Source organism: Podarcis muralis, chromosome 3 (assembly GCF_964188315.1).
Source record: "Podarcis muralis chromosome 3, rPodMur119.hap1.1, whole genome shotgun sequence".
Lineage (NCBI taxonomy): Eukaryota > Metazoa > Chordata > Lepidosauria > Squamata > Lacertidae > Podarcis > Podarcis muralis.
Window position 1 is genome coordinate 82,671,146 of NC_135657.1, and position 13,831 is coordinate 82,684,976.

The 13,831-nt window shown below is 41.6% G+C and overlaps 1 protein-coding gene across 7 annotated transcripts in view; it reads right to left on the reverse strand.

Annotated features, from left to right (window-relative positions):
- MYO6 (myosin VI) overlaps nt 1-13,831 on the reverse strand; it is a 105,238-nt gene that overhangs the window by 41,308 nt on the left and 50,099 nt on the right. For 6 of the 7 annotated variants that reach the window (XM_028722813.2, XM_028722810.2, XM_028722816.2 and 3 more), the window contains exons 11-17: nt 12,031-12,211; nt 11,571-11,715; nt 5,196-5,353; nt 4,273-4,364; nt 3,059-3,131; nt 2,327-2,454; nt 55-150 (exon numbers count right to left, since the gene is read on the reverse strand). In XM_028722813.2, the coding sequence (XP_028578646.1) occupies nt 55-150; nt 2,327-2,454; nt 3,059-3,131; nt 4,273-4,364; nt 5,196-5,353; nt 11,571-11,715; nt 12,031-12,211 (873 nt within the window). Of the gene's footprint in view, nt 1-54; nt 151-2,326; nt 2,455-3,058; nt 3,132-4,272; nt 4,365-5,195; nt 5,354-11,232; nt 11,265-11,570; nt 11,716-12,030; nt 12,212-13,831 lie in introns of those variants that run through there. The other variant, XM_077926208.1, reaches the window with a different exon arrangement.

Below are 13,831 nucleotides of genomic sequence, written 5' to 3' on the forward strand. Positions count from 1 at the left end.
TTTATTTTTAAAACTATACAGAAAGATGAAATTCAGTAAATCATGTTCACTTACTGTCTCGTAACATACTGCTCCTGCAAAATGTCTGATTATAAAGCCCTCGTCATCTCGGATATTTCTGTGAACAGCCAGTTTAGATTTCCTGGGTATCTGAAATTTAAAACCAATATTTTATGTTATTTATTTATAAGTGTCATAGAACCATAAAATCATAAAGCACAAAACAAATGACCAACTACGTAGATAAAACTGCAAAGAAAAAAGATTAGAAAACTACGCGCCCTTGTAAGCCCCATGCATTTTTACATGCCAGTTCTAGGCAGCCATTTTGGCATGCCACAAATTAATGTGCTGCTAAATGGCAGCTCTTCACTGCCCTCATGGTGTTCAGCTAAAAAGGGCAAGAAAGTGAAGGCGGCTAAGACTCCAACCACATGGACTGCACTGGTCCCTGGTTGGGTTATGTATTTATTAATTAAAATATTAATGCCACACCTTTTGTGTCAAAGCAGTTCAAAGCATAGAAAACATACAGAATAGCTTTGACACCTATTAAAAAAAAAACCCAGCAGCAACAACTAAAATGCCCAACAGCAATATCGCAGCTATGGGGGTCTTGAATGCCCTCTGAAAGAGAACACTCAACATGCAACTGAAAACTAGCAGTGCAAAGGCAGACCACACTTTCCCAGGGACAAAGTTCCAGAACCTTGGGCCCAACATAAAAAAAGGTAAAGGTACCCCTGCCCATACGGGCCAGTCTTGCCAGACTCTAGGGTTGTGCGCCCATCTCACTCAAGAGGCCGGGGGCCAGCGCTGTCCGGAGACACTTCCAGGTCACGTGGCCAGCGTGACATTGCTGCTCTGGCAAGCCAGAGCCGCACACGGAAACGCCGTTTACCTTCCCGCTTGTAAGCGGTCCCTATTTATCTACTTGCACCCGGGGGTGCTTTCGAACTGCTAGGTTGGCAGGCGCTGGGACCGAACGACGGGAGCGCACCCCGCCGCGGGGATTCGAACCGCCGACCTTTCAATCAGCAAGCCCTAGGCGCTGAGGCTTTTACCCACAGTGCCACCCGCGTCCCCCCGGGCCCAACATACCCCCCCCCAAAAAAAACCTGCCTATGAAGCAGATCTTATTGAACAGGTATATGAGAGAAGACAGTCCTCATGTATGTTGGACCTGGGCACTTTAGGTCTTTAAAGGTCAAAGACAACTCATTAAACTGAACCTGGAAACAAACCAGGAACCACAGCCGGCATGTCAAAATTGGTGCCACATGCTTTCTTCAGCCTACTCCATTTAACCGTAAGGAAGCCACATTTTATATTGAGTTTGTGACCAAGGCAACTAGATTGCAATCACAGCCAGCAGGGATGGTGGTCAAGGTTTTATCAGGAAGACAGACATATTCGTTTTTGCAATATGATCACATTAGTGGTTTCATTTGTAGCTTGGTGGAGTATTGTGTATCGGAATCTTATCTGTATATGTCACTTGGAGAGTTCTTGTGGAAAGTGGCTAAGAAATTAAATGTGATGCACTGCAGATTCTTATCCACCTCCTTTTAAAATTCTGTGACTCAAATGAAGGTTGGAGACAGTGTGCAATTGTACTGACTTTCTCCCAGAACCTCAGAGACCAAATGCTTCTTTATGCTTGGTCATGGTAAATAAATCAGGAGTGTACGTTTATAATATTCCCTTTCGTTTTGCTGTAAAGACATATGGAGATAAAACCTGCCATGACTATTGCCAAGGACGCTTCCCTGTGATGGGGTCAACACACTGGGTTTCATAACAAATGGGTTGATTTGGAATTTAAGGTGACATGATTGCTGCCATGGGTGCATCGGGCATTCATCTGTGTAGCTCATCCATTATATAAAATGGCACCCTTAACTAAATATTTTGGTTATTTTAGAAATATTTTAGATAATGTCCCATTTGTGGAGATGGAAACTTTTTGCTAAACCAAGCTGTCGTGCGGGAGAGAAGGTGATTTTTGAGGGTTGGTGAGTTAACCAAACATTGCAAAGCAAAAATTTCATTGTTCTCTGCAGTCAATCTCTCTGTCCTTGTGTCCTGAATTCACACATTGCAATTAGAAACCAAAATACATATACATGTAATTGTAGCTACACTCTCTCCAAGCAAATGAGCCTCCTTAGGACCAGTATTGTCAGTAGGAAAGTACTCTGGAACATCTGACAGAAAAGGGATAATGGGGGAATCTTGGATGTAATGTACAATGGTTTATTTATGACAATTTATAACTTGGGGTAAACAAACTGATGCCAATATAAAAAAAAAAAAATAAGCCTACCGAGAGTCTGAAATGATCTTTGTGCTTCTGATGTACCATTGATGTAAAGTGCTGATCACTTGGCTGGGGAAGCCGATTTTCTTCATCCAAAATGTCAAGAACACCTATTAATTTCCCTTCGATCAAATCTGTTTGCAAGACAGAAGCCAATAGGCTAGTTAATACAGTATATACAGAGTAGTGACAAGAGTGTTACCAAGCAATACAAAGCTTTTACCTTTCCTAAATACATCTGCTCTTGAGTAATCTGCAGAATCTGCAGCTATTCTATTAGCTGATATATTAAGTGGCTTAGCAGTAAATGTCAACAACCTAAGCAACAAACCTGTGGTTTGTCAACAATATGTGGATTCAGACGTTTTACAACAATTAGTTTTTGCAAAGTACCTCCAAATTTCATATTTTGGTTTATCCAGGTTTATAGTGAGGCTCAGAACCAGACCTTAAAATAAACTATGTTTAAGCAAACCACAGTTTCACATTATGTCCCGTCACTAAAATATCAAAATATGGATCTCTTATCAAGTATGAAAGGAGCAGGTGTAAAATACGGCACGTTTTCATTCAAAAATCATTTTAAATGGCCCATTTCACCCTCCTGCTGCTTCCAAGAATGTTAAAGGTTAAGGAAAACAAAACAGATATACTACCATTCAGTTTCAATGAAAACCACAGCAAATAAAACTTTTTCTTTCTTTACACAAACGGCATCTCAGAATTCAACATGCATACCTATACAGTCTTGGTTATCTACATAGTGGACTTCATTGACACCTAAACCTTCTTTCTGGTAAAGTTCTTGTTCCTATAATAGAAATAATGAAATTATCATATGAGTAAAATACTGCTCATCTGTCCAACTTCTCATATCCTTTACGTGAGGGCCGAAGGTACATGCTAGCAATGTCACACACGAGTGCCAGCACCATCCCTTATTCTGGCTTGGTTTTATTTCAAGTCAAGCTGATCCTGTGATAGAAGAACGAGTAATGTTCTCAGTGATGAGCCACTTCACAGTCTTAAGCAACCTGAACTTTGTGGCATGAAACAGTTCTGAAACAGCTCGGCACTTTTGCTCAAACTTCCAAAAAACAGCAGTCCTATATTTTTCTGGTGCCCTGAACCACCTCCTATGTCATTTGCTTTATTTGTTTCTGGGAATATGATTGTTCAGTATCTCGAACATCAGGCCTTTGTCAAATTGCTAGAGGTGCTATGAAGGCTGACCTTGTTCAAACGATTCCAGCATTGCTGTCTAACTAGCATCACCATGTGCACTGAAGTGGAAGCTGAAAAATAATGTTGTCATTTGGAAGTTTTTCTTCATGGTTTTCAAATCCAGTAGGACATTCAAGCACATCTGTTATATGCATGCTCTTAAATGTTAATGGGGGAAATAAGGCTGATTCAGACACAACTTTTCTGTACATCTTCGTAGAAGGAATTTCAAATCACTTTTTTTTTATTTTAAAAAATTACATATATGGGGTATCTACGTGATGCAATATTTGTGTAACTTTTTTCAGGATGACCAAAAGTCCATGAGACTCAAGGAGTTGACTCCTAGAATTGCTACAGGCAAAGTTCTACAGATGTATTGTATCTGCCGATCAGACACTGGTAACAGAAAAACCTCAGTGAAATGACTATAAACAACATGTATCACATTCTAAAATGGTAGCTGCATTAAACAGTTGTGGCAAAAACAAGAGTCTTGTGGCACCTTAAAGACTAATGAGTTTGTTCACTGAACAGCCTTGTTAACTGGTCACTGTAAATACTTTGCTTTCAAGTACTTATCACTGGATTCTCCTGAATTTCACTTTGCATTCATTGTTGTATATCCCATTCCCACCACCTGCCAAATGAGGATTACACTTCATGCATCTGAGGAAGCGGACTGTGGTCCATGCCATAATAAATTTGTTATGGTTGTATACAATTACCTCTTTGAGAATCCTTTCATTAAAGAACTGCTGCAGCTTCTCATTACAGTAGTTAATGCAAAACTGTTCAAAGCTGTTGTGTTCAAAATATTCTGTAAAATAAAGGAATTAATATGCTTTAAAATGGGTGGGGGCGTCAGCTAGGAAATACACTTATTATAATCTTATGTTGGTTTAAGGCACAAAGTTCCAACATTAGGTCTTCCATGCAGGAACACAGTTGCAATTCAGAAGAGTGAAGTTAGACTATCCCCTACTGTTCTCTTTTAAAATACAAAGGAAGTGCTCAGGTAGCAGCTCTGACTTTCTGAGGGTAATTGCATACAGAGTCGTGGACTCAATTCCTCTTCCCACCACGGGAATTCCAGTTGCATCCAAGGCTTAATGAGAACAATTTGTTGTCATATTTCTTTAGATTACTCCACATCTTCCATTAAGCTGAAGACAGGTAACATAGCCAGGGTAGCACAGTGGTTTAAAGAAGGAGCTTTGAAACGGGAACTCATGGTATCAAATCTCTACCCAGCTTACTTGCTGATCTCCCAGTCTCCGGCTCCCACAGCTCCTTCTGCTATAGGTTGATAGCACTACTTGTTTATTGAATAATACCACCCGACTACATAGTACTTTATAAAAAGGAAGTGTCACCACAACATAAATGCCACCATCTAGATCACTGCTTTGGGAAGGTTTCCTGGGATCAGGCTTTAGTCATTTGGACTTTTAGCTTCCCCCAATCCTACGCAATGCTCACTCTGCTTTGAATGTCAACAGACTTACACACAACGCTAAGTGATCACTCCAATGGAAGAAATACAGATCACTAACTAGATCCCAGAGCATGGTCTGAAAGCAGATGATGCAATACAGCAACCATACTAAAGCTAAACGGCAATTTAGAGTTCCCTATGCAAAAGACTTACCAAAACCTGCGATATCAAGAACTCCAATGAAAAAACAGGACGTCTCAAAAGGGAAACATTGGTTTACCCTGTTTACCACGTGGTCAAAGAGGTGACTGTAGACAGTTTTTGCCAGAGCATCACGTGCATTGTTCGCCTGTTCTACTTTCAGTGGAACCCTGCATGGTAACAAGAGGTTATTTGTTCATTTCCGTTCTCCCCATTTTTGGTGGCAAGCCCTCACAACACGACTTCCCAAAACAAATGCAAAATGACAGAATGAAACAAGATATAATCTTCAAAACCTCAGATAACACCATAGAGATCTAGCAATATGGTGGAATTTTCTTTTCTTTTTTAAAGCCTTTTTTGTCCTCTTAAAGGCTACAAGAAAAGGGGACAAGTGGAGTTCTTAGGGGAAGGAATTCCAGAAGCACGGGGACCACCAGTAAAAAGGCCAGGAACCTAACACCCATCAACCTTGGTGGAGGGCCCGATACCAGTAAAATCTTAAGTTTGCTGTTCCAACATGCACGCATTAAGGCAACAGACAGGAGTTTCACCACTTGAACATAGCTGTAGGGTGCCTGTACCTGAAAACCAAAACAGAATGCGTGGAGTGGTTCATATGCCTTGGAGATATGCTGGTCTTATGGCCGAGCTGAGCTTGCAAAATTGGAGCTGCTGTGTCTACAGCTCCAATGTAGAGACACCAATTTGCATGAATGGTGTCTCCCCCACATGGGTGCTGTATTCACAGCAACGTCAATTTTCATTATAGCAGAGGAATGAAAAATGCTGTCACCCTCATGGAAACTGGGGCATCCACAGCCACGCTACCTACATGGATGCATCGGTTCATGTGAGCCCAGACTGTCCGCAAGCCCAAAAACAATCCCATGTGTTAGCAAGGCGATTATATGGAGTGCTGCTCTGTGGTGAACTCCTTTAAAAGAGGTCATACATCCTCTCTCTAGGCTCCCTGGAACTGCGTGAAATCTGTATCCAAATACTAAGCACATAACATCTTCCTTCATTATGTAATACCAGGAAGAGTAGAAATTGATGTACTAATCCCTTGCATATCCTCTAGTTCCACTCTGTGGTAATAGGTAAAGCAGCTCTTTGGCACTGCTCATTTAACCACTTCAGTGCCCTCTGCCTCCCCCCTTTTTTCTGTTTACACCCTGTTTTATGTAACAAAGCACACAAGATGAAAGATTGCTATTTAAAATGCTTAAAATCCACAATTGGAAGGAAGCAGACTCAGTTGAAAGTGGGAGAGCATGGAAGATGAAGGAGGAAAGGCCGGATTCAAAACACTGGATCCTAAGGAGAAACTGGAAAGAAGAGAAGGAAGTACCTCAAATAAGGCTATTCCAGGTATATTTCTTTGAGGGCTGAGCCAAATGTGCTATTCTCAGCACACACAAAAAAGGTATTTTAAAATTGACCTTCTTCCTGGTAACAATGATCTCATCACACAGCAATTTATGTTTGGCAATGTGACACCACCCCTGAGGGCAAGCGAGACTTATTTGGACAATGCCTCTTCAGAAGAATTGCCCTCACTCAGAATTAGTTTTGTGGGCTCCGTGATGTCACATGATGGGGGGTGGCATGAAATTATAGCCAATCAGGGACTACTGCAGCTACCTAAAACTCAAAATATTGGAGAGAAAGGAGGGTCATCTATAGCCCAACCTCCTGTGAAGAGTGCCTTCTCAGTGCAGTAACCAGCCACAAAAATGCACACCCTCTAACAAACCACCAGGAGCAGGGCGTGCCTTTTGTGGAAAGTTTGATTCGTTTTATTCACAAGCATACAGGCATGCACTGAAAACAGAAGTAGACACAAAGAAAGCTAACACTGAAAATAGGTTTTCCAAGACAGCTTTTCTGTTGTGATGGGGGGGGGGGATAGAAACTTTAAGACATTTCACTTCTTCGCCCTCTTCCCCCTTACCTGGCAGCAACGAACACTTATTTGCAAAAAGAAAAGAGAAAAAGAACAGAAAGCCGCACAGGGAATTTGAACTGTTTTGGGGGCAATTTTAAGCCCAGCCTGAAAAAAACACAATCCCATTTGCACCGAGATGCTGACACTGTCAGAGAAAAGGATTAGGAGTTACAGTCCTCTCTACACTGCGCTCTTCTCTAGGTCAACACAGAGAGGAATTGTAGAGAGCCTGCAGGGCAGCTGTCTAGCATTACACCATTCTTAGGGGTATAAAAGGCAGGCTTTCCTCTATCGCAGTAACGCCTCTCCTCTGTGTAAAGGCAAGCTGCTGTGCATTGGAATTCCCCGCTATTGCAAACGAAGTATCTAGGAAATGAAGGCTCTGTTCATCTGTTCATTAGGAATGGCTGCAGCTACATTACATTAGAGTGTAATTAGCCTTAATGTACTATCTCTTGATTTATCTTAGTGTAATAGGTACTGACAGCAATCCTATCTTATAAATAGAGGGAAGGTTCCTTTACATTCCCCTTCTGATACGTTTAAGAGCTCAGCGCTGTAATCCCCGTCGTTCATGTCAACTGCCAGTCTTTTATATAAGGCACTAGGCACACCATAATTTTAGGGCCCCCCCCCAAAAAAAACCCCAGCAACTTTCCACAGTAGATTTCAAAATTAAAGGAAAATTGAAGGAAGAAGAAAGTAGTATACATTAACACCTGTAGTTTAGAAGTAACTATATAGTCATCTATACTATAAAATATGATGTTGCCGAACCTCTTCAAAACAGAATGCAAACTTATCCCTCAATATTATTTCTACAGTATTGGCGGCTGGGCACCCCAGCCCTAGAGATGTGAAGGCCTGGGAGGAAATGGAAAATGTGGGGCAGGACCCATTTCCCCCCGTATTGTTCTGGATCCCCCCATTGTTTTGGAAACACAACAGGACAAAAAGCAGAAAAATGGGGGGGGACTGGGATTTCCCCCAGTTCTTCCATTTCCCCCCTCCTCAGGCCTTCATAACTCTACCCAACACTTTGGAATCTTGAAATATTAAGACAGCCAAACTGCTGTGGCTATAAGAAAAGATCCAATTCCATGCTCCCAGAAGTCACACGGGTGTCAAATTGCCCTTTTACAGGTTTATGGTTTGTCATGGGAATACTGGCACAAGCAGCAGGGGACCAAGAATGAGGCAGGACCCATCTAAAATTCAAACCTGTGCCCCCATTACTGCATAATAGTTACATTAAAAACTATTCATTTATTAACTGTTACTATTATTAATAAATTGATTGCTTGCCCTTAACCAACAGATCCCAGGAAGGTTACAACAACAATTAAAAAATCAGAAATTAAAAATGGTTAAAATAAATTACAGTCATAGGGAGAGGGTGGGTATCTGAAAACACACACCTCAAGTTTGAAAGGCCAGGGTAAATAAATGTGTCTTCGCCAAAAGCTGTATAGGGAAGATGCCAGATGTACCTCTGTGGGAGGAGAGGGGACTAAGGGCATGCCATGGGGAATGTCCTCTCCTAGGCCATCACTACCCCGAACATCTGGGAGCCGCAGATCTACTAAGAGGGCCCCTCTGCTGATCTTAACACCAAAGAGGGTTTGTAAAGAAGGGCAAACACTAGCACAAACACCTTGAATTGGTCCCAGAAATTAACCGGCGAGGGGTGTTTGAGTGTTGTCTAGGGACATCCCCCCTCCAAAGTCAATAATCTGGCCACTGCATTTTGAACCAGTTGAAGTTTCCAAGTCACCTTCAAGGGCAGCCCATGTACAGCGCATTAAAATAATCCAATCTGGAAGTCGCCAGAGCCATAAAGTACCATGGCCAAGTCATCTCTGTTTATCTCATCAAGCTCATCCCCACTACCTATTAAGCAGCTCATTCTTCCTAAATCTTAATACTTAAGTATTCTCTGTACTTTCAATGGGGAAAGTGCAGCAATCATCTTTTTTTGTTGTTTTTGTTCTTCCTTTAGTCACTCCAAAAGTGGCTGCATTTCCTACATTTTCATAGAATCACCAGGTAGTATTCTACTATGTTTTACTCAGAGCAGGCCCATTTAAATTAACACACGTGACTAAGTCAGGCCCATTAATTTGAGTGGGCCTACTATGAGTAATGCCTGCTTGAATACTGCCCATAGAGTCGGACAAGACCTCCAAGGTCACCTAGCCAAGCCTGCTGCAGATGTAGGAAATCCAGCTTCTTTAATCAGTAGCCTTCAGCCTCTGCTGAAAACCTTCTAAAAAAGGATGGTCTATCATTTTCCAAGGAAGTTTGCTCCACCGCTGAATAGTTAGTCATGTCAACAAGTTCTTGCTCATGTTTATAATCTAAAAATGGGCACTTGCTTTGGTTTAGAAACCTGTTCAATATTTGACACAGAATTTAATCTAGACCTGGGGCTCCTCCAGATGCCCTAGTTATTGAGCATTCATCCTGATTTGCTTCCATAAAGCTTACGTGGAAGTTAGATGATATCTGTTCTTTATTGAACATTTGTTCCGATTTATTTGTTATACAATCGGCATTCATTCCGATTTGCTTGTGGGGTGTTTATACATGTTCTCATTGGCCAGTCAGTCATCTCATGTTTTCCCGTCACTTTCCTAACTGCAAAAGTTCTGTTTCTGAATTAGGGGGACCCCTTGAATTGCGCAAACCTAAACTTCCTGCTGTTGATGAAGACCCTGATGTTGGGAAAGGAGAAGGGGACGACAGAGGACGAGATGGTTGGACAGTGTTCTCGAAGCTACAAACATGAGTCTGACCAAACTGTGAGAGGCAGTGGAAGACAGGAGTGCCTGGCGTGCTCTAGTCCATGGGGTCACGAAGAGTCGGACACGACTAAACGACTAAACAACAACAAAACTTCCTGCTTGAATCCCTCCCACAAAATACTGACAGCTTGTTCGGTTCTGCCATCCTGTAGCACGGAAAGGAAACTTTTGGTTAAAGATGAAGTTCATCTCACCTTTTGTACCCTGGGAAAGTACACCTTGATTTATTAGAGTGGGGAGGTAGCAACAATGCCCACTGAAAGTTGTTGAAGTGAATGAAGATGGAAACCCATGATATATCAGTGTTTTAAAGGCCCTCCTGGATGGCAAGTAGGTTTACTGGCTCCACTCAAGAAAACATGGGAGGGTAGTGCACCAATTGGGCTTTCAAGTCCCCTACTTCTGAAAGGTAAGTGTGTGATGGGGCATGGAAAGCTACAACAGTTGAGGAAAATTGGGGCAACTCAGCAGGACTGCCTTGAACAAGTGGAAGTGTCTTTTCACCATGAGCGCAGCAGTGGTTGCACTGCCTTCTCCTTGTACAGAATGACCTCCTTCCCCACTGCTGCCCTCCCACCAGCTGCATTAAGTCAGAAGGGATCTCGAAGTGGCAACACAGTCTCATTCTGTTCATTAAGAGTTCTTCCCACTGGATTGGCACCTTCTCTTTTTGAGGAAAAGCCAGCCTCATCAGAGAAAGCGAACCTAAGCAAATGGTATGAAAAGGTATGAACTTTGGGCTCTTGACACAATGTCATGTAATTAAAATGGAAATTTGGGGTGGTGCACTGAAAGCCCACCTCAAACCAAACGACATCATCTTGCAGAAGTAGGCAAGGTTCTCAGATAGCGTAAATCACTGGTAGGATGAATCATTGCGAGCGCGAGCTGTTAATAGCCGAAGTGACTGAACAGAACCCATCCACAATTCAAGCAATGTTGACAGGAGACAAACCGTTTACATAGCAGGCTATTTGCATAACTCATGCCTATAAAGCGGCAGTTCTGCTGCACAGTGCTGCAAACCACACACACAAAAGAGTAAGTTGCAGTGCTTAAAGAACTGAGTGAACATTGGAGTTTTCCACTTCCATCTTTAAAATGTTCCAAGGAGCCGTGCAGGCTGCACGCTTAGTATAAACATCATGCTTATTCCCGGGTTTTTAGCAATTATTGTTATGCGAATATGGATTCAAGCTGTGCCGAGACACACTGCAAGGCATTTTCACTTTCCCTGCTAGCGTTTGACAGGTTAATCATTAACAAAACTGCCAGGCAATTTTTTTCCCCTTACCGTTATTGCACAGATATATTCTCTCTTGCACACTGGGATGAAAGGGAGACAGAAATAAATTTGGCACAGCAACAGATGTTTTATTGCTCTTCGGAAAGTGCTATTCATCTTGCAGAACAAAGCAAAAAGTAAAAAGGAAAGGAACGCAACTCTAAATTTCTATTTCGCCATAAACAGTTGCAAGTAAGACATTTCCGAATAGCTCAAAGCAAAGATTTAATAGGCAATTTTTACAATCTCCGTTTTTTTAAAAAGACAACTACCATGTAGGGCAGCTGTTTGGGGTGGGGGGGGGGAGAAAAACAAAGAGAAACATGCTGCTTTTCTGAACCACTTACTTTATAACCGTTCCTTTGGTGCCCCCTGCTGTTGTCAGCATGACTCTGGTGGTGAGGCTTACACGCAAATCATCCTGGTCCAAACCGAGGAGCTCTGCACAGCATTCCAGAGACTGGCTAGATTTATTCTTCAGAGTGCAACCACCTATTTTTAAAAGCAAAAGGGGGAAAACATCTTAAAAGTGGGTTCAAAAAAAATTCATTAAAGTAAGGAACCGGCAACTGCCTACAAAGTCCTTTTCTTTATACAGCTACTTGTAACACACAGCACAAACTATTCCACAAAGCATGAATGAACAAGGCAGAATCACACATGTAATAATAGGCATATCCCTTAACAACAGAAAATCACCACACACAAACAGGAAATCCTCTGTGTTCCCTTGCTGAAGTGCACCAACTTTTCACCAAAGCAGCAACACTGCTCGATGCAAAATGAAACCAAAGTTACTGATCTAACCAGAAGTGCTGCCAGCTTCTTCAAAATCAATATTCCCAAGGTGTAGAACGCCAGCCACCACCCGGAAGAGATCCAGCTTCTCTTCATCGTCTAAGCCAATCTTCTTCATCGCAGTGCACATTCTGTTGAAGTCTCCGTGATCATCGAGCAAAGGATCTTTCAGAGAGCCTGATTTCAAGTACTATAAAAGCAAAACAAAAGCAGTCTCAAAATGCTTGGAACTAATATTTCCCATGGTGAGCATCCAGCCAAAGCAAGCAAAAGTGTATTTGATGGATAGAGCTCAGAAATACCACACATAAAAATCAAGATTTGTGTTCTAGCAAGGTTTGTCTAGCATTATAGATCAATGTGGAGGACGGTGTTGAATGTCGAGAATGGAGTATATGGGACAGAGTGATTTGAAACTTCACAAAGATCTACCAGAAGAATGTATGGAAGTAGTGTTAACCAGAGACAAGACAAAATGTGTGTGTATGAATGCTTTGATTTTATTTGAGAAGTATCTTCTCGTTTAGAAAATCTTCAAGAAAACAGCCCTTAAGAGTGAGGGCAGGAATTATTGTCCTCACTCTGAATTGGCTTCATAGCATTCTGACAGGGTAGCGTGACTCTGTCACAGATGCTACATGATCCTCAACTGTTTGCTATCACATAATCAGGTCACAGCAGCCTGAGAAAGCAGCCAAACATTTAGGCAGTAATCAAGTAGCTGCATAAGGAGGAGTCAAGGGCAAAGGAAGTTGCCTCACTCTAATTCAAATCATTGGTTGATCTAGCTCAGAATTGTCAAAGCTGACTAGGAGCTCACTCCAGTGTTTTGGAAAGGAATCATTTGCAGCCCTACGTGGAAATGTCAAGGGTTGATCTTTAAATGCGTTCTAACACTGAGCTACAGGCCCATCCCCATTTTGGACCCCATAAAATGGAACAAAAATGTCTGCTTGCAAACATTTGGTTCAGGCCCAATGTTAACATTCCTCAGTTTTGGCACAAGAAAAGTCAGGCGACAGCAATATACGTAGATTATGAATGAAGTGTGGGATCATAAAATTCAGCAGAAAAACAAACACTGGTCTGGCAAATAGAACTGTGTACAGAAGTCCATAGCCCGGTTCTTATGAACTTGTATAGTGCATAAGAATTCACCAGGCAATGGGTTCTTTGTGGGGAGGGAAGGTTACACACAGAGTTATGGTTATTCAGCTGTTTTGAGTTCAAACACCACACACCACCACCACCACCTCTAAAATCTAAACATTTTGACTAAAAAGCAAGCTACTACATGCAAGGGAGTGGGGAAGCATGCAGAAAAATAATCCTTAAATCTTAAAAGTTCACTGTAAACCCAAAGAGAAGATGCAATTTGACTTGCATTGTACCCACTTTAATCCCAAACAAGGGAAACACTGGTCTAATCATCTAAGAATAAAAATGCTAACATGCATCTGAAAAATTCACATCACGTAGCAATTTAATGAAATTAAAATTTCAAATTATACAAAGTGATCACCTCATCTTCCTGATAGGAAAAGGATAAAAATAATGTAAGCATTAATTGATTACTCCGCTTACTATTATTAAAACATGTTCAAGGAGGTTTAAAGATGAAACAACAAAGATAACTTATACAATGGAATAGCTTGATGAAAGAGCAGAACTTATAGTTAGAAAGGGCAGGTGACATTCTTAGGAATCAATTCCAAGATCCATACCGAGATCACAGACTACATATTTGTTTAAAACCGAAGACAGAATTTGCATTTTAATATACCTCTGAAAATAGGTCATCCTTCAAGAT